At 39.4% G+C, this 25,487-nt stretch overlaps 1 protein-coding gene across 3 annotated transcripts; it reads left to right on the top strand.

Annotated features, from left to right (window-relative positions):
- Positions 1 to 37: 37 nt before the first annotated feature.
- On the top strand, positions 38 to 25,487 carry MRPL30 (mitochondrial ribosomal protein L30). 3 transcript variants are annotated; one of them, XM_060117761.1, is made up of 7 exons: positions 38 to 161; positions 4,810 to 4,887; positions 6,323 to 6,403; positions 16,173 to 16,319; positions 16,527 to 16,600; positions 16,679 to 16,862; positions 25,463 to 25,486. In XM_060117761.1, the coding sequence occupies exons 2-6, from the start codon at positions 4,837 to 4,839 to the stop codon at positions 16,809 to 16,811; spliced, it is 486 nt and encodes a 161-aa protein (XP_059973744.1). In that variant the 5' UTR covers positions 38 to 161; positions 4,810 to 4,836; the 3' UTR covers positions 16,812 to 16,862; positions 25,463 to 25,486. The 3 variants fall into 3 exon arrangements, with proteins under 3 accessions (XP_059973744.1, XP_059973742.1, XP_059973743.1); XM_060117759.1 differs by lacking the exon at positions 38 to 161 and adding an exon at positions 173 to 454 and having other exon boundaries at positions 25,463 to 25,487; XM_060117760.1 differs by lacking the exons at positions 38 to 161; positions 25,463 to 25,486 and adding exons at positions 173 to 454; positions 25,370 to 25,434.

Here is a 25,487-nt window from a genome sequence, read left to right as displayed (position 1 = left end):
CTCTTTTTATGGCGCCTGAGTGGGAGGGACTCGGCCGGAACTAAAATGCCAGGGTGTGTGCACTGTGAAGGCCGGGTTTGAGTGTGGCACTCTGGGTCCTTTCTCTGCTCCGGTTCCCCTGAGTGGTGAGCTTCAGGCTGAAAGACATTTAGGAATTGCTGGTGAGTGGGGAATGAGTGGCCGAAAGTAGTGCATTTTTGCCAGGAGTACATATCTGGGAACCCTGTGCAGATGCGGATTTATTTCCTCCATTCAATTCTGTGTTTACGGGTCACAGTAACCTGAATGGAACTACGTCGAGGTACTGTCCCTTGGGCTCCCGAAAAGCCACTGGCCAGCTGGATCCCGTTTCCCAGTTTGTGGAGTCCCGGGACGCGGCATGTGGAGCCCCGCCTCCTGGAGCTCGAGGGCAGAGCCGCCTCGGCTGGGCAGTCTGGCGGGAAAGGGAGTTCAAGTATGTTTTAACATTTAATGTGCTTCTGCTTTATGCATAACTTCGGCTTTCCTCTGGGGTCAGCCTAACTTGAATTGTTGATGGAGATACAAAATTGCCTAATTTAAAAATTGCCGCATTTTAGAACGTAAATCCTCTGAAGTTGGCAGTTAAAATATTTACCGTTTTACTAAAAGCCGTGATTTTGCAACCGCGTTTTGATCGCCACCTACCCAGAGCTGCTTTTTCCGCGGTTTTTTGTTTAGTTTTGTTTATTCCAAGAGGCACTTCGGACGCCTACCTAGAAGACATTAGGAGTTCAAAGAGACATTTCTTGCCTTCAGAGTTGTCGATTTATTGAAAGGGAAATCCTATGTTCTGCATTTTCAGTAGTGCCCCCCCCGCCATTTACCATTATGTCTCTTTAGAAAAGGAATTAGTTTTTTTTAAAGAACAGTTACACGCATGGTCATTGTAAAAGAGTAACAACAAACCTATCAGACATTACGGGGGTGTGGGACGTCGGGGAGGGGCGGAAATAGCAACCCTCCTCTCCCTGGGTATGCTAACGTTTCTCTGATAGCCTTCCAGAGTTCTTCTCTGTTCACACACACATTCACAGACATCTTTTTTTTTTAATTAATGGAAGTAGGATCATACTTCTCATATGGTGCATTTATTTTCCTGCTTGTGTTTTTGCAAGAGAAACTTAATTGTACGGTGAAAGACAGTATAATTGCTTCAAGGTCCAAGAGTTATGTGCCTAATTATTAAGAATAACCGTTATTGAAACTTACAACTTTTGACTGTCACACATTCTGAAGTATGTAAATGACACTTCATTCATTCAGCAAAAATTAATTGAGTGGCTGCTACGTGGCAGTGCTGCTTTAGGTAGATGCTTGGGATACATCTGTGAATAGACAGAGCAAGCCTAAAACAAAAGAAAATTTTAAAATCTTTGTGCTTGTGGAACCAACATGCTGTTGGGTGGGAACAGACAGTAAACCACAAACCTAACAAAAAATTAAATTATGTTAGAAGATGTTAAATGCTATGGAAAGAAAATCAAGGAGAGTAAGAGAGATTGGGAGTGCTGACAATTGTAGTGTGGGTCAAAATGTTAAATAATGGAATCAGGGTAGAACTCATTGAGAAGATGAGATTTAGGCCAGAAATTGTAGGCTGTAAGAGAGTTAACTATGTGGATAGCAGGGGCATTCCAGGAGAGGGAACAGCCAGTCAAGGGAGTATGCCTGCCTGGCAGGTTCCAGGACCTGCAGTGGGGCCAGTGTGTGTAGCGATTGAGCAAGAGTATGGAGGTGAAATCCTCAAGGCGCGGGTTTAGCACTGGCTGTCACTCTGATTGAAATGGAGAGGCATTGGAACTTTTTAGTCTTGTAATAAATAAACTTTTAATTTTGGAATAACTAGATTTATGGAAACGCTATGAAAATAGTATGGAGTTCCTACATACCCCCCACACCAAGTTTCCCCTTTTACTAACATCTTACATTAGTATGGTACATTCGTTATAATTGATGAGCCAGTATTGATACATTATCAACTAAAGGTCATACTTCATTCAGATTTTCTTAGTTTTTACCTGATGTCCTTTTACTGTTCCAGAATCCCATCCAAGATACCACATTATGTTTAGTTGTCAAATGCTTCTCTTGACTATGACAGTTTCACTATGACTTTCCTTGGTTTTGATGACCTTGACAGTTTCGAGGCAGTCAGGGATTTGAGGAGGTCCTAGTCAAGTATTTTGTACAATGTCCTTCAATTGGAGTTTGTCTCATATTATTTTGTTAGAGAAGTGTTAGGGGTTTTTGGAAGGAAGACATAGAGGTGAAGTGCCATCGTCATTCCATCATATCAAGGATACATGCTATCAACTTGACTTTTATCACAATTGATGTTAATCTTGATCACCTCCATGACATAGTGTTTGTTAAGTTCCTCTAATATAATGGTATTTCCCCCCCTTTCTATACTATATTCTGGTAGCAAGTGTTTAAGTATAGCCCATGCCTCAGGGTTGATAGCTTTACTCCACCTCTTTGAGAGGCGAGTATCTACATAAATTATTTGAAATTCTTCTGTAAGGGAGATTTGTTTCTTCTCCCTCATTAATTAATTTATTCATCTATTTATATCAGTATGGACTCATGGTTAGTTTATGTTTTGGATTATAAACCAATACTTTGTTACTTATTTTGTTGCTCATATTATTTCAGCTGTAGCCACTGGGTAGCTCTTTTATTTGGCTTCTGGTCCCTTTGACATACCCCCATCATTTTGATTTTTTGAGTAGTTCCTTTCTAGCACTAGGTGCTCCAGACTCATCATTATATATTCCCTGCTACAGCCATATAATCAGCCTTTCTCCAAGGAGTCCTGGTTGTTTTTTTTAGAGAATGCCATTAGAAACTAAGATCTGGGCACTGGGCATGCTCATCGCTACTGGGATGCCATTGCCTTTAGGTCCTCTCAGCTAACAGAGCTAACCCATGTGTGTATATGTATCTATAATTATTTCTATATCCAGCATATCTATATTAAGCTAAACATGAGTTCCAACATTAATCCTCTGTCATTGGATCACATGGATCATTGTAGTCTTCCTCTCTGGCCTGTGTGTAACCTCCTACTCTAATAATGAGAAACCTGGCTCATTGGAAGGTTTTGAGCTGAGGAGTTGACATTATCTGATTTCGGACTTAATGAGATGATTGCTGCTGTGGAGAAAAGACCTTGGGGAAGTTAGAATAGAAGCAGGAAGGCCAGTTAGGAGGCTCTTGTTGAAATCTAAGTGATAAGAGAAAGATTTAACAAAGAGTGAAGCTAAATAAGTTGGGTTAGTACCTAACGCTTAACTTGGGAGGAATGAGTATGGTAGAGAAAATAATTTAGCGTTGTCTATTTGATTGGAGGGCCGGAGGATTAAGCGTCTCTTCTAAAGAAGCCTTGATACAAGGGATCTAAACAACCGGCCAAGCAAACTGGATGATTTGAACTAGAAATTGCTCTGCTGTATTGTAATGTTTGAGGTCTGAAGTCTGAATGGCAGTTATGAAATTCTGATGTACTTCTGAATTCTGAGTTGAGCGGACCATGGATCTAACCCATTAACTGATTCAGACATTCATCAACAAACACTGGGTGCCTACTCTCCATCAGATGGTGTACCATATGCTGAGAGTAGAAGACGAACAAGACAAAATTCTTGTTTTCAGGGCGCTAAGGATATAGTAGTTAACTCTTCTAAAACTGATATGTAATTAGTTTTGAGGGACTGGTTCGGTTGCTGAGACTTTTTCTGAAGTCAGGCCCTTCTAATGGGACATCTCGCATTGATTCCAGTAGTTTCATTGCTTTGTCCACACCACAGGAAAGACCTGCAGAGCTTGAGTGAGCCAGAATCTGGTGGGCACTGAAATACAGCACTTGCCCTATTTTGGCATGTTAGCATATTCTTATTATAGCTTTGTAATAATTTAATGATATTATAATAGTAAAAACTACCATTTATTGAGGGCTTCTTATGTGCCAAGTACTGTTTTAGGTGTTTTCAGAGTAATTCATTTGCAAGATAGGTATTATTTTCTTTCTGTTCTTTGGGGGAAAAAATTGAAACATACAAATTAAGTAACCTGTCCAAAATATACATGTAGTTCATGAACTTAATCTTTCTGCATTCAGTTTAAGTTTAAGTCAGTAGGCTATAATTGTTTTTTGTCTAAATAAACATGACTTTTAGTTTATAAATGCAATGCATGTTCGTTAAGAATAGTCTAAAAATATAAATAAGCAAAAGAGAACATTCTGCTTTATTTAACAGAAGGGTGTTATGATTTAGTGAAAATGTGCTGTATTAGGTATTAGGAGGTTTGGGTTCCAGACCATATACTCTCTTGAAAGCTGGATGCCCTTCGGTAAATGATTGAACTCTCTGGGATTCATTTTCCTCATAAATAAAGTAAGAGCGTTGTCAGTTCTAATTAGGAGTTTGGATTTCTTCAGTCTCTTCCAGCTTTTCAATTTTTTTTTTGATTCTATAGCAAAGCATTCTTTATATCTGCCCTTGCTGTTGAAGATTTTTTAAATGATAGTAACCTCCATTGCCTATTTTTGTTGAATCAGCCTAGGGTGTAATTTAACTCTTTGGTGAAAATGGGATATGGTTAATGTATAATTACTTCCTATGGTTTTCTTGAACTCTCAATAAAACATCTATTGTAACTTAATTCTTGTCCTTTGTGTATTAAAACAATCAAGATTTTGCTGTTAAACTTCATCCAGTTTTTCAGTTCGAGCTATCCATTTCTAAGACATACCTGACCCACAGATCTGTTTTCTACTTCCCACAGCCCCTAAGGAGAACAGTCACCACACTCATGGCAGGGATTTTGCGCTCAATAGTTCAGAGGCCCCCAGGCAGACTACAAGTAAGTATTTCTTTTCAAGAATTATCTTTTTTCTTCCTATTCCTTAAGAACTTTTTCTCTCTTTTCTAATTAACAAAACATACAGGCAAGTTAAAAATTTAAGTTTCTTTATATATATATATATATATATATATATATATATACTTTTTTAACGTCAAGGGTTAATTTTATTTGTGGTATATCTGCTGTTTTATCCCTAAAGATCTGAAATCACAAAAGACCTTTTCCTGGAGACAATGCTGGTAAAAAATGTCTAGTGTTGATTCCCCATGGCCCACCTTAATCTTTTGAAAGTTTTAGATGTTTTTTTTCCTTCAGTTATGAAAAGTCCATTTTCAGTAATAGAAAATTAGAAAAATGTAGAAAAGCAGAAAGAAGAGAAACAATTTCCCAGAGACCATTAATGTTTGTACTTTCATGTATTTCCTTCCAGTCTTTCTTTTAGAAATTTCAGTGGTGCAGCCTAATCTATTCATGAGGTCCAGAGTCTAGATAGGACCTGCTGCTGCCTTTAGATAATAATAATGCCAGGTGCTTTACGCACTTACCTTAACCTCAGATTAATCCTGGGTGGTAAGTATTATTTCCTTTTTATAGCCGAGGAAACCGACCTCCGAGAGGATAAGTATCTCATATGTCACAGCTGGTACGTACAGAGCAGGATTAGAGGCCCAATGTTCCTGGTATGTCAAAGCCCATGTCCTTCACCAGTCTCCCCCTAACCCCCAATTCCCTCCTGCTTATTCTCCCATTGTTTATACCATCTCTGCAGTACAGGGAGGGCATGAAGGGAATGATTATTTCCCACCCAGAGGAGTTTCCTGGTATGAAGGATTAGCAGTGAATCCTTTTTCTTCGGCAGCCTGAAAGAAACACAACTGGAAGATTGTAGAAAGGGAACAAGAGATAGGAAATAGGAGTTGATGGCATTCTTGGGACTAGAAAGAAAACTGGAAACTCATTTTGGCTTTCTTTTACACTGTATTGCTGAAGCTGAATTATTGTATGTTGTCTAGAGCACACTGACAAACTACAACCTACAAGCCAAATTCAGCCCACCACCTATTTTTGTAAAAGTTTTATTGAAACATAGCCACACCAATTTGTTTACATATTGTCGACAACTGCTTTCACCCTCCTGTGGCAGAGCTGAGACTTGGCTGTGGAAACTGTGTAGCCCCAGAGCTGGAAATATTTACTGTCTGGTTCTTTATGGAAGAATATTGCCAACTGCTGGTCTAGAAGTTTATATTTAATGTGCTTTTTCTTTATGTTAGTGGTAAGATGAGATGTATTCATTCAGCTAGGGGGCTGAGATAAATGTTTAATAATTACAGGTTAGGTGAGAACAGATTTTGTCACCTAAAAATTGGTAGGTTATGATTTCTGTACTATATAGAGTTCTAAAAATCAAATGTTTTATGGCATATTTTAGATGATGACAAAAGGTGTGGAGCCCCTTGTTTGTACAGATTGGATTCGTCACAAATTTACGAAGTCAAGAATTCCAGATAAAGTAAGTTTTTACGTTACTGTTTTTGAAAAACATGTTACTGTTACCGAGTCCAAGCTCATTCTGCTCACCGCAGAACAGGCCAATAAATTGGGAGATGAGGTGTTAGGGCAAGGAATAGCGACTCTTATTTGGAAAGCCGGCAGACAGAGAAGATGGCAGACTAGTGTACCCAAAAACCATCGTATTGAGGTCTGGATGCCAGTTTCTTTTATAGAACAGACGGGGAGGAGGTGAGGAAGTAAAGTAAAAAGGCTATTTGTCTTGGAAAATCTCCTCCCTCGACCTGCATGGGGAAGGGATGTGTTAATTTCTTCTTTTCTGTAGCCATTCACAGGTGAGCAGGGTCAGAATATCTGTGAGCTGAACAAAGCCCTTTTAGTTTAACAGGCAGAGGGGCAGGGTTCCTTGTGGCAGGCCATTATCTATGCGTACAACTATAACAAAAGCAACGAAACGCAAAGGTTAAAGTAAAAGAAACAGAACCAACATGGAGTCAGAATTCTCTCTTCCCTGTTACATTATGTTTTGAAGGTACCGATTTTTGTAATATTGAAAACTTTCACATTAAATTATTTGTGGGTATAGGTAGAAGCGTAGAGTTTAAAATGTAGGATTTATGTGGGAGGGATAAATTGGAAGATTGGGGTTGACATATACACACTACTATATATAAAATAGATAACTAATAAGAACCTACTGTATAACACAGGGAACTCTACGTAATACTCTATAATGGCCTATACGGGAAAAGAATCTAAAAAAAGGAGTGACTATATGTATATGTATAACTGATTCATTTTGCTGTGCACCTGGTATTAACACAACATTGTAAATCAACTGTACTCCAATAAAAATTTTAAAAATAAAAAAAATTATTTTTAATTAAACATAGTAGGATTTATGTAAATGATTATTAAAAATAAATATGTGCCACTGACCTTTTAAGTACTGGGTTTTGGTCTCAGAATCTGTTTAGTCCTGCTTATGGCTTCTCCCTTGATATTTTGTGTTTTCATATCACCATTGTCCTGAGACAACAGTGTTTCTTCCTCCTGCTCAGACTGTCTGTGTGGCTCTTGGTTTTCACTTTCTCTATCAGCCATTGCTAATTTGGATCTTCTTCTCTGCTAGATTTGTGTCTACCTATCATTCTTTTAGAAAACACTGACTAAGCCCTCAATAGATTTCTGTTTTGTTTTGATTTCTCCAGTTTTTTTGTACTGTGGTAAAATACATGCAACATAAAATTTAAACACTTTTAAGTGTACATTTCAGTGGTATTAAGTACATTCATATTGTCTTGTGACCATCACAGCCACCATCTCCAGAATGCTTCATCTTGCAAAACTGGAACTCTGTACTCATTAAACATTAACTCCTCATACCTTCTCCCCCCAGTCCCTGGTAACCACCATTCTCCACTGATTTTTTTAAAAGCTAAAATAGTACTATCATTGACTATTTAGATACCTTTAATGTGCTTGATGTTCTTTTATCAGAAATCTCTTTTTTTTCAAGTCATCGTCCACAACTGCATTGTCTTATATGTTTTCATGTTTCTTAGACTATAAACTTCTGGAAGAAATGATAGATACATATGTTAGCATTTGTTTAACATGTCGGGGGAGTGATTTTGATCGCTGGTTATAGTGAGCCTGAAAACTTTTAAACTTTATAGAAATGACTCTGAGATTTGCATCTCCAGCCCTTTGCCTATCTTCTGAACTTACTCCTATATTCTCCTGTAGTTTCTGGACCTTGCTGCTTAGATAACCTGTAGGTATTTCAAGTTATCCAAAATTAGACTCATTGTCTTACAAATGAGGTTGTCCTCCAAACAACCAAACTAAAAGAGGGTGCTTGTCCTGTATTAGTGATGTCAGTTAATGCTACCATCCTCTACCTGATTTCCCAGACTAGAAGCCTCTAAGTCAATCTCAACCCTATCTTCTCCCTCACCCACCACAAATCCATCTATTTTATTACCTAAAGTCCCCAAATCAGCCTCTTTCTGTTACAGCTGCTGTAATTCAGACTCTTAAACCATGGCTCTAAGTGCTTCCTGAGTTTCCTTGTATCAGTCTCCACCTCCAGTTCATTTGAAAGAGTTTTCTTTCTGAATCTATTTTTGAAATGTCATTTTGCTTCAAACCTCCAATAGCCTTATATCCATTCTGGAAATTTCTATAGACTCAGCATAGTTAAGCTTAGTTTAACTTCTCCCCGTGCATTGCTTTTCCTATTTTTTTCTACCTTAGTCACACACAACCACTTACTTTTCCTGAATGTTTCATGCTCCTCACACTGTTTCTTTAATTCTTCTCTCCTTTTCTTTGGCACACCTACCCCATCAGAATCTCTAGAAAAATACCCTTCATCCTACCCACCTGGAGGCAAATACTGCTAACACCCTCCACATACTTTTCTGTTAAATATTTTTGAAGATGTGCATCATCTTGGCTATAATGCTTCTCCAGCTGCTTTCATCATTTAGCAATGTAATGTGAACCCTCTGTGGATAAGTTAATGATTGAATAATATCTTTTTTGATTAAAGTACCGTCTTTTTTTTTTGGCCTTTCTCAGTCTGATTCCCCAGAGGTATGACTCTTGACCTAATGTTTTTGACACCTTTATACATATAAGGATAAATATATATATATATATATATATATATATACACATACACACATACACACACATATATATATAATTGTTAGAATCATATTTAGAATTTAGGGGAGAGACCTTCAAGATGGCGGAGGAGTAACACGTGGAGATCACCTTCCTCCCCACAAATACATCAGAAATACATCTACATGTGGAACAACTCCTACGGAACACCTACTGCACGCTGGCAGAAGACCTCAGACTTCCCAAAAGGCAAGAAGCTCCCCACGTAACTGGCTGTGTGGCTGACAGGGTCTTCGTGCTCCGGCCAGGTGTCAGGCCTGTACCTCTGAGTTGGGAGAGCCGAGTTCAGGACATTGGTCCACCAGAGACCTCCTGGCTCCACGTAATATCAAACGGTGAAAGCTCTCCCAGAGATCTCAATCTCAAACCGAACACCCAGCTCCACTCAACGACCAGCAAGCTACAGTGCTGGACACCCTATGCCAAACATCTAGCAAGACAGGAACACAACTGCACCCATTAGCAGAGAGGCTGCCTAAAATCATAATAAGGTCACAGACACCCCAAAACACACCAGCAGACATGGTCCTGCCCGCCAGAAAGACAAGATCCAGCCTCATCCACCAGAACACAGGCAACAGTCCCCTCCACCAGGAAGCCTACACAACCCACTGAACCAACCTTAGCCACTGGGGGCAGACACCAAAAACAACGGGAACTATGAACCTGCAGCCTGCGAAAAGGAGACCCCAAACACAGTAAGTTAAGCAAAATGAGAAGACACAGAAACACACAGAAGATGAAGGTGCAAGGTGAAAACCCACCAGACCAAACAAATGAAGAGGAAATAGGCAGTCTGCCTGAAAAAGAATTCAGAGTAATGATAGTAAAGATGATGCAAAATCTTGGAAGTAGAATAGAGAAAATACAAGAAACGTTTAACAAGGACCTAGAAGAACTAAAGAGCAAACAAACAAGATGAACAACACAATAAATGAGATTAAAAATTCTCCAGAAGGAATCAATGGCAGAATAACTGAGGCAGAAGAACAGATAAGTGACCTGGAAGATAGAATAGTGGAAATAACTACTGCAGAGCAGAATAAAGAAAAAAGACTGAAAAGAATTGAGGACAGTCTCAAAGACCTCTGGGACAACATTAAACTCACCAACATTCAAATTATAGGGGTCCCAGAAGAAGAAGAGAAAATGAAAGGGACTGAGAAAATATTTGAAGAGATTATAGTTGAAAACTTCCCTAATATGGGAAAGGAAATAGTCAGTCAAGTCCAGGAAGCGCAGAGAGTCCCATACAGGATAAATCCAAGGAGAAACACGCCAAGACACAAATTAATCAAAATATCAAAAATTAAATACAAAGAAAAAAAAAGCAGCAAGGGAAAAACAACAAATAACATACAAGGGAATCCCCATAAGGTTCAACAGAAACTCTGCAAGCCAGAGGGAGTGTCAGGACATATTTAAAGTGATGAAAGGGAAAAACCTACAACCAAGATTATTCTATCCAGCAAAGATTTCATTAAGATTCGACAGAGAAATTGAAGCCTTTACAGACAAGCAAAAGCTAAGAGAATTCAGCACCACCAAACCAGCTTTACAACAAATGCTAAAGGAACTTCTCTAGGCAGGAAACACAAGAAAAGAAAAAGACCTATAATAACAAACCCAAAACAATTAAGAAAATGGTAATAGGAACATACGTATCGATAACTATCTTAAATGTAAATGGATTAAATGCTCCAACCAAAAGACACAGGCTGGCTGAATGGTTACAGAAACAAGACCCATATATATACTGTCTACAAGAGACCTACTTCAGACCTAGGGACACATACAGACTGAAAGTGAGGGGATGGAAAAAGATATTCCATGGAAATGGAAATCAAAAGAAAGCTGGAGTAGCAATTCTCATATCAGACAAAATAGACTTTAAAATAAAGACTATTGGGGGGCTTCCCTGGTGGCACAGTGGTTGAGAGTCCACCTGCCAATGCAGGGGACACAGGTTCATGCCCTGGTCTGGGAAGATCCCACATGCCACGGAGCGGCTGGGCCCGTGAGCCATGGCCACTGAGCCTGCGCATCCGGAGCCTGTGCTCCGCAACGGGAGAGGCCACAACAGTGAGAGGCCCGCATAAAATTAATTAATTAATTAATTTAAAATAATAGTAAAATAAAATAAAGACTATTATAAGAGACAAAGAAGGACACTACATAATGATCAACGGATCAATCCAAGAAGAAGATATAACAAGTGTAAATATTTATGCACCCACCATAGGAGCACCTCAATACATAAAGCAAATAGTAACATCCATAAAAGGAGAAATCGACAGTAACACAATCATAGTAGGGGACTTTAACACCCCACTTTCACCAATGGACAGATCATCCAAAATGAAAATAAATAAGGAAACACAAGCTTTAAATTATACATTAAACAAGATGGACTTAATTGATATTTATAGGACATTCCATCCAAAAACAACAGAATACACTTTCTTCTCAAGTGCTCATGGCACATTCTCCAGGATAGATCATATATTGGGTCACAAATCAAGCCTTGGTAAATTTAAGAAAATTGAAATTGTATCAGTATCTTTTCTGACCACAAAGCTATGAGATTAGATATCAATTACAAGAAGAAATCTAAAAAATACAAACACATGGAGGCCAAACATTACACTACTTAATAACCAAGAGATCACTGAACAAATTAAAGAGGAAATCAAAAAATACCTAGAAACAAATGATAATGAAAACACGACCCAAAACCTATGGGATGCAGCGAAAGCAGTTCTAAGAGGGAAGTTTATAACAATACAATCCTACCTCAAGAAACAAGAAACATCTCAAATAAACAACCTAACCTTACACCTAAAGCAATTAGAGAAAGAAGAGCAAAAAAACCCCAAAGTTAGCAGAAGGAAAGAAATAAATATCAGATCAGAAATAAATGAAAAAGAAATAAAGGAAACAGTAGCAAATGCAGTAAAACTAAAAGCTGGTTCTTTGAGAAGATAAACAAAATTGATAAACCATTAGCCAGACTCATCAAGAAAAAAAGGGAAAAGACTCAAATCAACAGAATTAGAAATGAAAAAGAAGTAACAACTCACACTGCAGAAATACAAAGGATCATGAGGGATTGCTATAAGCAACTGTATGCCAATAAAATGGACAACCTGGAAGAAATGGACAAATTCTTAGAAAGGTATAACCTTCCAAGACTGAACCAGGAAGAATAGAAAATATGAACAGGCCAACCACAAGTAATGAAATTGAAACTGTGATTAAAAACCTTACAACAAACAAAAGTCCAGGACCAGATGGCTTCACAGGTGAATTCTATCAAACATTTAGAGAAGAGCTAACACCTATCCTTCTCAAACTCTTCCAAAAATTGCGGAGGAAGGAACATTCTGAAATTCATTCTATGAGGCCGCCATCACCCTGATACCAAAACCAGACAAAGATACTACAAAAAAAGAAAATTAAAGACCAATATCACTGATGAACGTAGACGCAAAAATCCTCAACAAAGTACTAGCAAACAGAATCCAACAACACATTAAAAGGATTATACACCATGATCAAGTGGGATTATCCCAGGGATGCAAGGATTTTTCAGTATATGCAAATCAACCAGTGTGATACACCATATTAACTAATTGAAGGATAAAGACCATATGCTCATCTCAATAGATGCAGAAAAAGCTTTTGACAAAATTCAACACCCATTTATGATAAAAATCCTCCAGTAAGTAGGCATAGAGGGAACTTACCTCAACATAATAAAGGCCATATATGACAAGCCCACAGCCAACATCATTCTCAGTGGTGAAAAACTGAAACCATTTCCTCTAAGATCAGGAACAAGACAAGGTTGTCCACTCTCACCACTATTATTCAACATAGTTTTGGAAGTTTTAGCTACAGCAATCAGAGAAGAAAAAGAAATAAAAGGAATCCAAATGTAAAAGAAGTAAAGCTGTCACTGTTTACAGATGACATGATACTATACATAGAGAATCCTAAACATGCTACCAGAAAACTACTAGAACTAATCAATGAATTTGGTAGAGTAGCAGGATACAAAATTAATGCACAGAAATTTCTGGCATTCCTGTACACTAATGATGAAAAATCTGAAAGAGAAATTAAGGAGACACTCCCATTTACCATTGCAACAAAAAGAATAAAATACCATGGAATAAACCTACCTAAGGAGACAAAAGACCTGTACACAGAAAACTATAAGACACTGTTGAAAGAATTTAAAGATGATACAAACAGATGGAGAGATATACCATGTTCTTAGAATGGAAGAATCAGTATTGTGAAAATGACTGTACTACTCAAAGCAATCTACAGATTCAATGCAATCCCTATCAAACTACCACTGGCATTTTTCACAGAACTAGAACAAAAAATTTCACAATTTGTATGGAAACACAAAAGACCCCGAGTAGCCAAAGCAATCTTGAGAACAAAAAATGGAGCTGGAGGAATCAGGCTCCTGGGCCTCAGACTATACTACAAAGCTACAGTAATCAAGACAATATGGTACTGGCACAAAAACAGAAATATAGATCAATGGCACAGCATAGAAAGCCCAGAGATAAACCCACGCACATATGGTCACCTTATTTTTGATAAAGGAGGCAAGAGTATACAATGGAGAAAAGACAGCCTCTTCAATAAGTGGTGCTGGGAAAACTGGACAGGTACATGTAAAAGAATGAAATCAGAATACTCCCTAACACCATACACAAAAATAAACTCAAAATGGATTAAACGCCTAAATGTAAGGCCAGACACTATAAAACTCTTAGAGGAAAACATAGGCAGAACACTGTATGACATAAATCACAGCAAGATCCTTTTTGATCCACCTCCTAGAGAAATGGACATAAAAACAAAACTAAAGAAATGGGACCTAATGAAACTTAAAGGCTTTTGCACAGCAATGGAAAATATAAACAAGATGAAAAGGCAACCCTCAGAACGGGAGAAAATATTTGCAAACGAAGCAGCTGACAAAGGATTAATCTCCAAAATATACAAGCAGCTCATGCAGCGCAATATCAAAAAAACAAACAACCCAATCCAGAAATGAGCAGAAGACCTAAGTAGACATTTCTCCAAAGAAGGTATACAGATTGCCAGCAAACACATGAAAGAATGCTCAACGTCGCTAATCCTTAGAGAAATGCAAATCAAAACTACAATGAGGTATCACCTCACACCAGTCATAATGGCCATCATCAAAAAAATCTACAAACAATAAATGCTGGAGAGGGTGTGGAGGAAATGGAACCATCTTGTGCTGTTGGTGGGAATGTAAATTGATACAGTCACTATGGAGAACAGTATGGAGGTTCCTTAAAAAACTAAAAGTAGAACTACCATATGACCCACCAATCCCACTACTGGGCATATAACCTGAGAAAACCATAATTCAAAAAGAGTCATGTACCACATTGTTCATTGCAGCTCTATGTACAATAGCCAGGATATTGATGCAACCTAAGTGTCCATCAATAGGTGAATGGATAAAGAAGATGTGGCACATATATACAATGGAATATTACTCAGCCATAACGAGAAACGAAATTGAGTTATTTGTAATGAGGTGGATGGACCTAGAGACTGTCATGCAGAGTGAAGTAAGTCAGAAAGAGAAAAACAAATACTATATGCTAAAACATATATATGGAATCTAAAAAAAAAAGGGAGGTTTTGAAGAACCTAGGGGCAGGACAGGAATAACTGCGCAGACATAGGAAATGGACTTGAGGATGTGGGGAGTGGGAGGGGTAAGCTGAGATGAAGTGAGTGGCATGGACATATATACACTACCAAATGTAAAATAGATAGCTACTGGGAAGCAGCTGCATAGCACAGGGAGATCAGCTCGGTGGTTTGTGACCACCTAGATGGGTGGGATAGGGAGGATGGGAGGGAAATGCAAGAGGGAGGAGATATGGGGATATATGTATATGTATAGCTGATTCACTTTCTTATAAAGCAGAAACTAACCATTGTAAAGCAATTATACTGCAATAAAGATGTTAAAAACAATAGAAAGTAAAACTTAGGATCATATTCTTAGAATTAGTAGTTACAGAATATATCATATATACACACTCATCATGGTGTAGATGAAAGAAATACAAGATCCTGTTACACAGTGGTGTGGAAATTTGGTTTTTTTGCTCAATATATTATGACCATCCTTCAATGTTAGTACTTACAAAGATAGTAAACCTTATTTGTTTTAATGGTAGCATTATAGCCAGTAGGATTCATCATAATTTATTTGCATCGTATTTTATTTAGTTATATTATTTTTAGTTTTATTTAGAATGTATGCATCATAATTTATTTAGCTATTCTCTTGAGGAATATAGATCTGGCCTTTAAAATTTTCAGTATTGGGCTTCCCTGGTGGCGCAGTGGTTGAGAGTCCGCCTGCCGATGCAGGGGACACAGGTTCATGCCCTGGTCCGGGAAGATCCCACATGCCGCGGAGCGGCTGGGCTCGTGAGCCATGGCCGCTGAGCCTGCGCGTCCGGAGCCTGTGCTCCACAACGGGAGAGGCCACAACAGTGAGAGGCCTGCTTACCGCAAAAAAAAAAAAAAAAATTCCGTATTACAAATAGTGTTATACATACATCCTTATTCGGGGTTGCAGTGAATACGTACTTTTTATAATACTCATGTGTTATTGTCATTGTAAGTTTTTGTTTGTCCCCCTACTTGAATGGGGGAGGGAATGCAGCCCAAGGCCCAGCTCATAGAATGCAATATATTCTCTTGACATTTGAACTCTTTAGTGTCATCTGGTTGCTCCTGCTTTTCTCTTAATAAAAGCAAAACATAACAAACCCTTGCCTGTGTGGTATTTTTCTTAGAGTATGAAATTCTTAGACTCCAACTATCTGAGTAATCAGCCTGGTAGAAATGTTCAATTTGAGGGTTAGGATTATAGAGCTATTAGGGATGAAATCATTATGTAGTTGTTTGAAGTTTTTTTAAGGAAAAAACAATAAAGGAGGTACATAGAAGCTGTGTAAATTGAAAATTCACGGTTTATAATTCTTCCTTTCCAGGTTTTTCAGCCTTCACCTGAAGATCATGAAAAATATGGTGGGGATCCACAGCAACCTCATAAACTGCATATTGTTACCAGAATAAAAAGTACAAAAAGACGTCCATATTGGGAGAAAGATATAATAAAGATGCTTGGGTTGCAAAAAGTATGTAACTATTTTAGTCATCTTTAGTGTTGTTTAAATTTGCTTTAAATTTTCCACTTTTAAAACTTTGTTTAAATGTATTATTTCATGTAATATATTTGGAAGTTTGATTTAGACAGAATGAGCCTACATCTTAACCTTTTCCTGTAACATAGGACCATCTGTGCTTTTGAAATTGATCCATAACGTTGTTTCCTTTGTTTGTAGGCACATACTCCTCAAGTTCACAAGAATATCCCTTCGGTGAATGCAAAACTGAAAGTGGTTAAACATTTGATAAGGTTTGTTGTTTGTTATTCCAGCAGTTTCTTAAGACATGTTACCTAGTATAACTCTAAAAGCATTCCCTTATGTCACAGAATCAAGCCCCTGAAGCTGCCACAAGGTCTCCCAACAGAGGAGGACATGTCCAGCACGTGCCTCAAGAGCACTGGAGAGCTGGTGGTGGGGTGGCTTCAGAACCCCACAGACCAGGAAGTGAATAAGTCCTGATGGCCTCACAGCTTCAGAGTAAAAAGTGCAAGTCATTTCTATTTAAAGATGGTGAGAAAGTGTTCTCATTAAAATATGTTTTAAATTCTAGTCATTTTCACTGGCTAAACATGGTGTGATTCTTCCTTAGGTAGGCTTGGAGGTTTTAGTGCTATTAATTGGTTTAATTCTTTCCCCTTTCCCTCCAGTAGTTTCACTGGGAAATGGGTAAGAATGGCAGTGTTTGAACATGTGGGTTCAGATGTCACCTTAGCAATCGTCGTTAACTTTTTTTAAAAATTGTTTTCTCGTTTAATTGAATTCAACACATGCTATGAGTGGCCCTTTGAGTGAAGAGTGTGTTATGTGTTGAAGAAATCCAGAGCTGACCAGAATGCGGTCCCTGCCCTAAAGGAGCTTAGTCTGTTCCCCTGGAGAACAGATTCAGCCAGAAGCATTAGACACTGGGTGCAGCTGGACCGGCTGCTCTGTGCTGTGGTGTCTATAAATACGTATGTGGACTTGGCTTCATTTTTTCCTTAAATTTAATACCCAAAATAGTATCTGTTTTCTAATTATAAGTCTCATTTGGCCTAACCTTTATTGATGTTCCTTGAATTCCTAGAAACCTCTGCCAGCAGTTGAGGTTGCTATTTAAAGAAAAAAGAGAAGGGAAAAGTCATTTAGGGAAAGTTGTTTTATTTCCTTTTATTCTATTTCAGATACCTGGAGGGGTGGGGAGAAGTAAGAATTTTAAGAGAGGTTCAGTACTGGGAAATTCTGTGGCAGCTACCTAAAGATGATGCTGAGGACTCAGGATTCTATTGCCCTTTGTTTTCCTTGTCTCGTAAAATTTGGCTCAGGCAGCAGTGACATTGGCATACTCACTGCTTGTGGTCCCAGCATCTGTCCTGTCATAGAGTTTTGGCATCAAGGAGAAGTGCTGTGTGAAGTGAAGCCAGATATCATTAATTAATAAGCTTCAAGGCAATCACACTTTCAATTCCACAATTATTGAATATCCAGTATATGTACAGCCTGGAGAGGAGATAAAGCAGAAGGACACTAACTTCGAAGGGCTGGGTCTAACTGGAGAGAGACCTGTGTGCCTCAACAGAAGCTGTCCTTGCTGGAGTTGGATTGAGGCCAGCTGTATAAATATTGATAAAAGCAGCCCCTGCTAATGTTGTGCTGCCTCTTTTACTAGGCTAATATTAATGTTTAAAACGGGGAAAAGACCATTGGTTAATTTTTACCCAAAGAGTCTAATAAAGTTTTGGTAAGTAATTTTAACCTCTGCTGCTCATGACTAGAGGAAAATATCTGAATGATAAGTTGGATATTTAGAAATGAAATTGCCCAGAAGAGGAAAAGCCTGTAGGGAGATGAGCGTAGGCTAGAGCATTTGTTTTCTGTTGTCATGTAACGTATTAACCACAGTCTCAGCCGCTTAAAACCACACGTGCTCATCACCCTGCTGTTTCTCTGGGTCAGGACTCTGGGCACAGCTTAGCTCGCTGATCTGCTTAGGGTCTCACAAGGCTTCAAGAAAGACATCAGCCAAAGCTGGGTTCTCCTCAGGTCCTTGACAGGGCAGGTATCTGCTTCCAAGCTTTCCCAGGTTGTTGGCAGAAGTCATTTCCTTGTGGTTATAAAATTCATGGCAAGTTGCTTCTTCAAAACCAACACTGGAGTGAGAGACTTTAGCAAGATGGGTGCTACCCTCTTAGGTAATCATATAAAATGCAGTGGCCTAGATTCTGTCTCCTTTGTTGCATTCCATTGGTTGGAAGCAAGTCACAGGTCCAGCCCACACTCAAGGAAGAGGGGAATTCCACAAAGGTGTGACCACCAGGGGCCAGGATCAGGGAGGCCTCTGTAAAGTCGACCTGCCAAGCCCAGTTAGTCCATCCTTAAGTTGGACCCAGGGGATTCCCCAGAATGGTACTCCTTTGCCTCCCATCATTTCAAACCTTACAAGGACTTCTTCTGTCCTGTCTTTGTGTCTCAGAGAATTGCTTTATTTCAGAAGGTTTTTCTGGCCACTCCTTGGTGACCATTGGCCTTTGGTCAGGCTCAGGGGAGACAAAAAGTTACCCAAGCACTATTTTTAAGGGCCATTCCAGTTCTCAAGTTCTTCTCAATCTAAATGGTGCCTCTTTCAGGCCAAACACGTGTTTTCTTCATCTTTTCTTGTTAACAATACTAACTAGTATGCTTATCATTCTGTCACAGTTTCACCAAGGACAATTTGGAATTGCGCTGGCCGTTTTAGGGAGCTTTTGACACAAGCAACATTGTATGTTTGGGAGGTACTTTAGAACAAAAAAGAACAAAAAGTGAAGAAACCTCCATGAAGACATTATTTGTCTTGTTTTTCTTTAAAAAAAAAAGACCATTTTATTTTATGTAGAGGATATTTAATATCCTGTCCTTCCTTTCTATACTTTGAGAAGTATTAAGTACTGGCTTTTTGATCACACAGCTTGATAAAAATATCAAGGGTCCAAGTTACTGTCTAAACCATCTATCGCTCTCTTTTTATGTATTTGTGTCAAAATCTGTTTTATACATTTAAACTTTTCTCAGCTTTAAGACATTGGTAAACAATTAATTAATTAAAACTGGAGGTCTGGACAGTTTCTAAATAAGAAACTGATACAAAACATTAGTCACTAAATAAAATTTTTACCCTTATTTCTCAGAATGGCAATCCATTAACAAACGATGAAAATGCCTTTGAATAATATTATTTATGTTTCTTTTTCCCTCAAAATTATTAAAATGGTATGAAATGAGTACTCATGGAGAAAAAAATAGCCAAACAATTCATTTTCTGTTCTCTAATTTTCTTTATTTTCTGGAGAAAAGAAAAATAGTTGATCACTTCAGTTAAAGAGAATATAAACAGTTAATTATACCAGGCACAGTAATTACAGAGAAATACAAATATGTATTTAACATAATGGATATGATTTTCTGCTTATTAACATGGTAAATTTAGTGATATGTACATTTTTATTTAATATACTGATAAATTATGTTTTTTTGTTTATTTTATTTTTTTTATTAGTTTCTGCTTTATAACAAAGTGAATCAGTCATACATATACATCTGTACTTTTATTTTACATTATTCATGCACAGATTGTAGTAATTACTAATATGCCTTTATATGCAAGTACTTAGGTATGTGTAAATATATTTAAGACATTTAAAGCTTATATTGAATACCTATAGATTTAAAACATAATTTACAGGGATGTGGGAACAGATGTAAATTATGTTTTAAATCTATAGGTATTCAATATAAGCTTTAAATGTCTTAAATATATTTACACATACCTAAGTACTTGCATATAAAGGTATATTAATAATTACTACAATCTGTGCATGAATAATGTAAAATAAAAGTAAAAATAGAATTTGGGTAAACTAAGGTATTTTTCATCAAATTATTTCCTATTTTGGGGTACTTATCACATATCTTGTCTTCTATAAAAACTAGTCTTGATTTTGCCTTTCCCAAAATCATACCTAGATTCAAAATAATAACATTGTTAGGATGAATTTTATGCCTACACTATCTGTGGATTTTCTAAAGTGGCCATTAGATGGCATAAATAAAGATTTGCTGTTAACCACATAAAAGTGAGGGCAATTTGAATGATTAAGTTTGTCCAAAGTTTCTTCAAACTTCAATTCTATTGCGAGAATTTTTGTCTACCAAGCTTATTTTCTTTTAATTAATTTATTTATTTATACTTTGGCTGCACTGGGTCTTCGTTGCTGCACACGGGCTTTCTCCATGTGCGGCGAGCAGGGGCTACTCTTCGTTGTGCGTGGGCTTCTCATTGCGGTGGCTTCTCTTGTTGCAGAGCACGGGCTCTAGTCGCACGGGCTTCAGTAGTTGTGGCACGTGGGCTCAGTGGTTGTGGGTTGCGGGCTCTAGAGTGCAGGCTCAGTAGTTGTGGTGCACAGGCTTAGTTGCTCCACGGCATATGGGATCTTCCCGGACCAGGGCTTGAACTGTCCCCTGCATTGGCAGGCGGATTCTTAACCACTGTGCCACCAGGGAAGTCCCTACCAAACTTAATATTAAAACAATCCTGACAAATTAAAAAAGGAGTCGATCTTCCTAGGTTAGTTATATATAAGTAAGGTCTATTAAATATCTTTCAATTAATATGTTTTTCAAGTTAAAAGAAACATAGTCCTTGGACACAAAGACTGGTACAATAAAACTATCTTCCAAAAGTTTCCTCCATTGTTCTGGATTCACAAATCCTCCCCTTGCCCCACCCCCTTTCCTTTTATTATAAATCTGAACAGGCACTAGGGAACTGCTTCAGTTAAATGGAAATCACCAGAGGCCCTTTGCTTATTTCAGTCTTTCTTTAGCTCCAATAGCCAAAACATATATATATCCATCTTGTCTAAGAACCACAGCAGTGACAACAAAAGTGTGAAAACTTCAGCTGGTTTAGTTCTAGGGTCTCCACTCATCTTAATGGTTTCCCATGCTGTGCTGTATAGATTCTTCCATTGACAGTAAGCTCTCAGCATCTTTCAGCTAGTCACCTAACCTATGAAGTACTGGTGCTTTTCTGTCATGCATCACTGCCCCTCTCTAAACCCAGCCACCCCCTTCCCTCTCCCACAAAGGGACAGCCCATAATTGCTTGCCTCAGGGGACTATCCATACCCTGCACTGACCTTCTGAAGACTCCCTTGGATAACTCTGATTTAATTGTGTATGTAGATTACTCATACTTAGAAAGTAAAATTAAAAGTGTCATCAGACTCAATTTACCCTTGAATTATAAGGTTTTCTCAAAAATTGTACCCATTCAATACCCTCTCCCAGATCTGCCAAATAACAAAAGTAAATATACTGATAGGATAGGTGGATGATTTGGAGATAGTCCATGACATTGAAATGCTTTAGAAACAAATGCCCATCACACAAGCCCCTATAAAATTGACAGTGAATTAAAGAGCTTTGACATGCTTTTCTATATGTAAGGAGGTGACCGTGATAAAAAGTGACATTTAGCAAATAGTGTGATATTAAAAATATCAAAAAGTAGTGATATTACCCATAAAGCAGAGAAAAATTGGCAACAGTATTGAACCAGCATTAGTAGGGTAATTTTAAAGATACCACTGAGGAGTTTTCCACTGCACATCCTACCTGCCAACAACACAATCCTGACAAGACTGGACAGGATGCTCAAGGCCCCTTTGAACACCTTGATTTCCTCTAAGCTGGTGGAGGGTGGTTTGTACTTCTTGCTGCATTTATGAACTACAGGGCAAGCACAACTGTGGATATTAGGATAAACAAAAAATCCATCCGATTCTCTAAAAGACCCAGCTGGATTCTGGGACATGCTTTCATTGCCTGGGTTTTATAATCTGGGACCCTGGCTTTAAGTCTTTTCACAAGACTCATGATCCTTTTGCTTCTGGTCATTGCCTGTGTTACAGTTGGTCAGTGTATCCTGTCCAACAACTTAAATGCTGCCGTGCAGTCGTTGGCACATCAGATAACTCAACAACTCATCCTACAACTAACCCTAGTCCAACAAAGACTATGCCCTCTGGACATCCTCCTGGTCTTAACTGACAAAATCTTGACCAGTGAAAATCTGGACGTCGTGGATTAATGCCTTGTGGTCTGACTTTGTCTGCCCCTGACTGAAGAGGGGCATTAGAGAAGAGCAGCTCTGACAGCCAGGAGCTGGCCTGGAAAGCCTTGGTGTGTCTAGGAGACGGCTCAGCACTGACAGGTGTTTCCTACTGAACGTAAGCAATTTCACAGGTCACCAACATCAGATGAAGCTGTTCTGTGACTGATGGATCAAGGCGAAAACAAGCTCACTCCATAATCACATCCGAGCGCAGACGAAAACACAAGCAGTGTTCAAGCTGGAAAAATGAGGCACATCCCCTATTCTGGGTAATGTGGGGCCTGCTGCTCCTCGTCACACAGCTTTAGCCTCGCTTCATTCCTCTCACCTTCTAGATGAGATTCATGAAGACACCAATCATAGAGCCATCTCTCTTTTCCTGACAGCATCCACTCCAGAGCAAACCGTGCTTCTTTGAACACTCATCAAAATCATCTAATAAGAGCCCAGATCCTTTAAAGTCCATCCCAAAGAACTTTTCATGAGATGCAATAAAGGGAACTTATCCAGCTCCAGGTGTGTCTGGTGGTCTGTGGCCAGCCTGCACTCCCGATACTAATTCTTGTGGCTCTCAGGTCTAAGCTGCTGAGGATCATTCTACTCAGCCTCGACCTCCTTAGAGTATCTCTTTGCTCCTTCCTTCACCACAGGTAACCCAGTCTGCTGGTTTCCCAGCCTGGAGAGCTTGCCAGAAAAAAAACTCAAGTGGATTTGTTATAAAGCAGAAACTAACACACCATTGTAAAGCAATTATACTCCAATAAAGATGTAAAAAAAAAAAAAAAAAAAACTCAGGTGGCACCAGTCCTGCTTTCTCTTCTGTGAAGGAGGTCATCATTTCCCTGCTTTCTGTGTTCCTTTTTCCCAGGAAGGCTGGTACAATTCCAGGGCCTCAGGACAGCTTGGCCTGACATGTCAAGGGAATCTCTAGGGAAGAGAATGTGGGATAAAGCCTTGGGGGTGAGAAATGGGGTGCGGGAAACAGGACAGGAGAAACCGTCAGGTGCCGCTACCCCTGCCAGGACACCTTGCCCCTGTTCCGCCCTAACTGAGGCTTGTACCCTGTCCCCTGCAGCCCCAGGGAGTCCCGGGCAAGCTCCTTGATAAGGGCAACTGTCAGCAACTGTGTGTCGTTATCCTAGCTGTGAGGTGTTTTCATATATGTACATGTAGGTCTTCCAAAGCTGGCATTCTGCTATTTGGGGAGCTTGGAGAAGATACTGCATCCTCTGTGCCCACTTCAGTGTTCACGGTCCTCTTTCTGAGCCCCCATAACCCCAGCCTCCACCTTCTCAGAGGGCACTACAAGGTCTCCCAGCCTCTGCTGGAGTGCCTTCCACAGGCCCGTTTCCCTTCACTGCAGCCGTCCAGGCTCCCTGCAGGTCTCCCTCACTGTCTCCCTCCTCACCGGCGGGCCCTGCCCCCTACCACACTTTTCCACCGCATCACTGGCTCTTGTTCTGCCACCAGGGCCCTCTCTGTCAAGGCCCCTCCATTCTCACTGGCATTCCCACCCCCAAGGCTGGCCTTACCACTTTGCTCGGGAGTCCCCTGGCCACTGTGTCCTCATAATCGTCACTTGTCCTCTTTCACTCCCACTCAGCCCCACCGGCTTCTTCGTCTTGGCCACCAGGGTCTTCTCTGTCCTTAGACCCACCTCCTCCCCACTTCCCCCCCTTGCACCATCAACCTTGGGCTTCTTTCTGACACCAGAGCCCTTCTGGCCCCTGGACCGCAGTCCTAGTGGACCATCTCCCCAGCTCCCACCAGAGCATGCTCTTGTTCCCCAACTAGATACCACTTTGTCTCTGGGGGTCTATTCTGTAACCCCACGTTCATAGCAGCATTATTTAACAATAGCCAAAACATGGAAACAAGCTAAGTGTCTATCAATGGATGAATGGATAAACCAAATGAAGCATAGATATACATATACATATATATATACATACATTATATATATATTCAATATATATATATTATTCAGCCATAAAAAGGAAGTTCTGTCATTTCCAACAACATGAATGGACCTTGACAGCATTATGCTAAGTGAAATAAGTCAGACAAAGACTAATACTATATGATCCCACTTATGTGGAATCTAAAAAGAAACCTCATAGAAAAAGAGACCAGATTTGTTGTTACCATAGGCAAGAGGTGGGGGAGTGGGAATTGGATGAAAGTGGTCAAAAGGCCTAAACTTCCAGTTGTAAGACAAATACTAGGGAAGTAATGTACAATGTGATGACTATAGTTAACACTGCTGTGTGATGCATTTTGAAAGTTGGTAAGAAAGTAGATCCTAAAAATTCTCATCACGTTAAATTCTTTTTTGTGTGTGCATCCGTATGAGATGATGGATGTTAACTAAACTTTTTAAGCATTCCACAATATGTGTAAGTCAAATCATTATGCTGTACACCTTAAACATACAGTGTTGTAGGTCAATTGTATCTTAATAAAACTGGAAAAAAAACTGAACTAAAATGAATAAAAGAAAAAAAGAAATGCAGTCATCGAATTAAGGCCTTGAGTCTTCAGGAATACCCAGGGAAGGGTCAGCTGTTCAGAAGAGTTACCTCCAAGCCACGCTCTGCTCTCCTCAGGTCATCAGTTCAGTCTGATGGGGGAAGCAAGTGGGAAAGTGATGGTTCTCAGGGAGCAGCAGCCTGTCTGGAGCACAGAGGGAGGTGGTGCCCCAGAGAGGGAGGTGGTGCCCCAGGGAGGGGGCTGGGATTGGGTAGAAGAGGTGCAGGGCAGAGCCCCTGAAAGAGGGCACCTGGAAAGGCACATTTTGCCCACTTAAAACTTGCCACAGAGTATGCGTTGGGATCATTTTCGTGCTATAAAATAAAACAGCCCCTTAATCTCCTGTGATGTTTTACAGCCAAAATCCAACAGCCAACTGAACCAGCCTGCACGGCTTTGCTGTCCTACCTGCATCAGCCTGAATCCAAATCCGTTTCCTGTATCTCCCCAGGCATCTCTGAGGACCCGCCCAGCAT

Source organism: Mesoplodon densirostris, chromosome 14 (genome assembly GCF_025265405.1).
Source record: "Mesoplodon densirostris isolate mMesDen1 chromosome 14, mMesDen1 primary haplotype, whole genome shotgun sequence".
NCBI lineage: Eukaryota > Metazoa > Chordata > Mammalia > Artiodactyla > Ziphiidae > Mesoplodon > Mesoplodon densirostris.
This window is presented reverse-complemented; position numbering and strand designations above follow the sequence as displayed.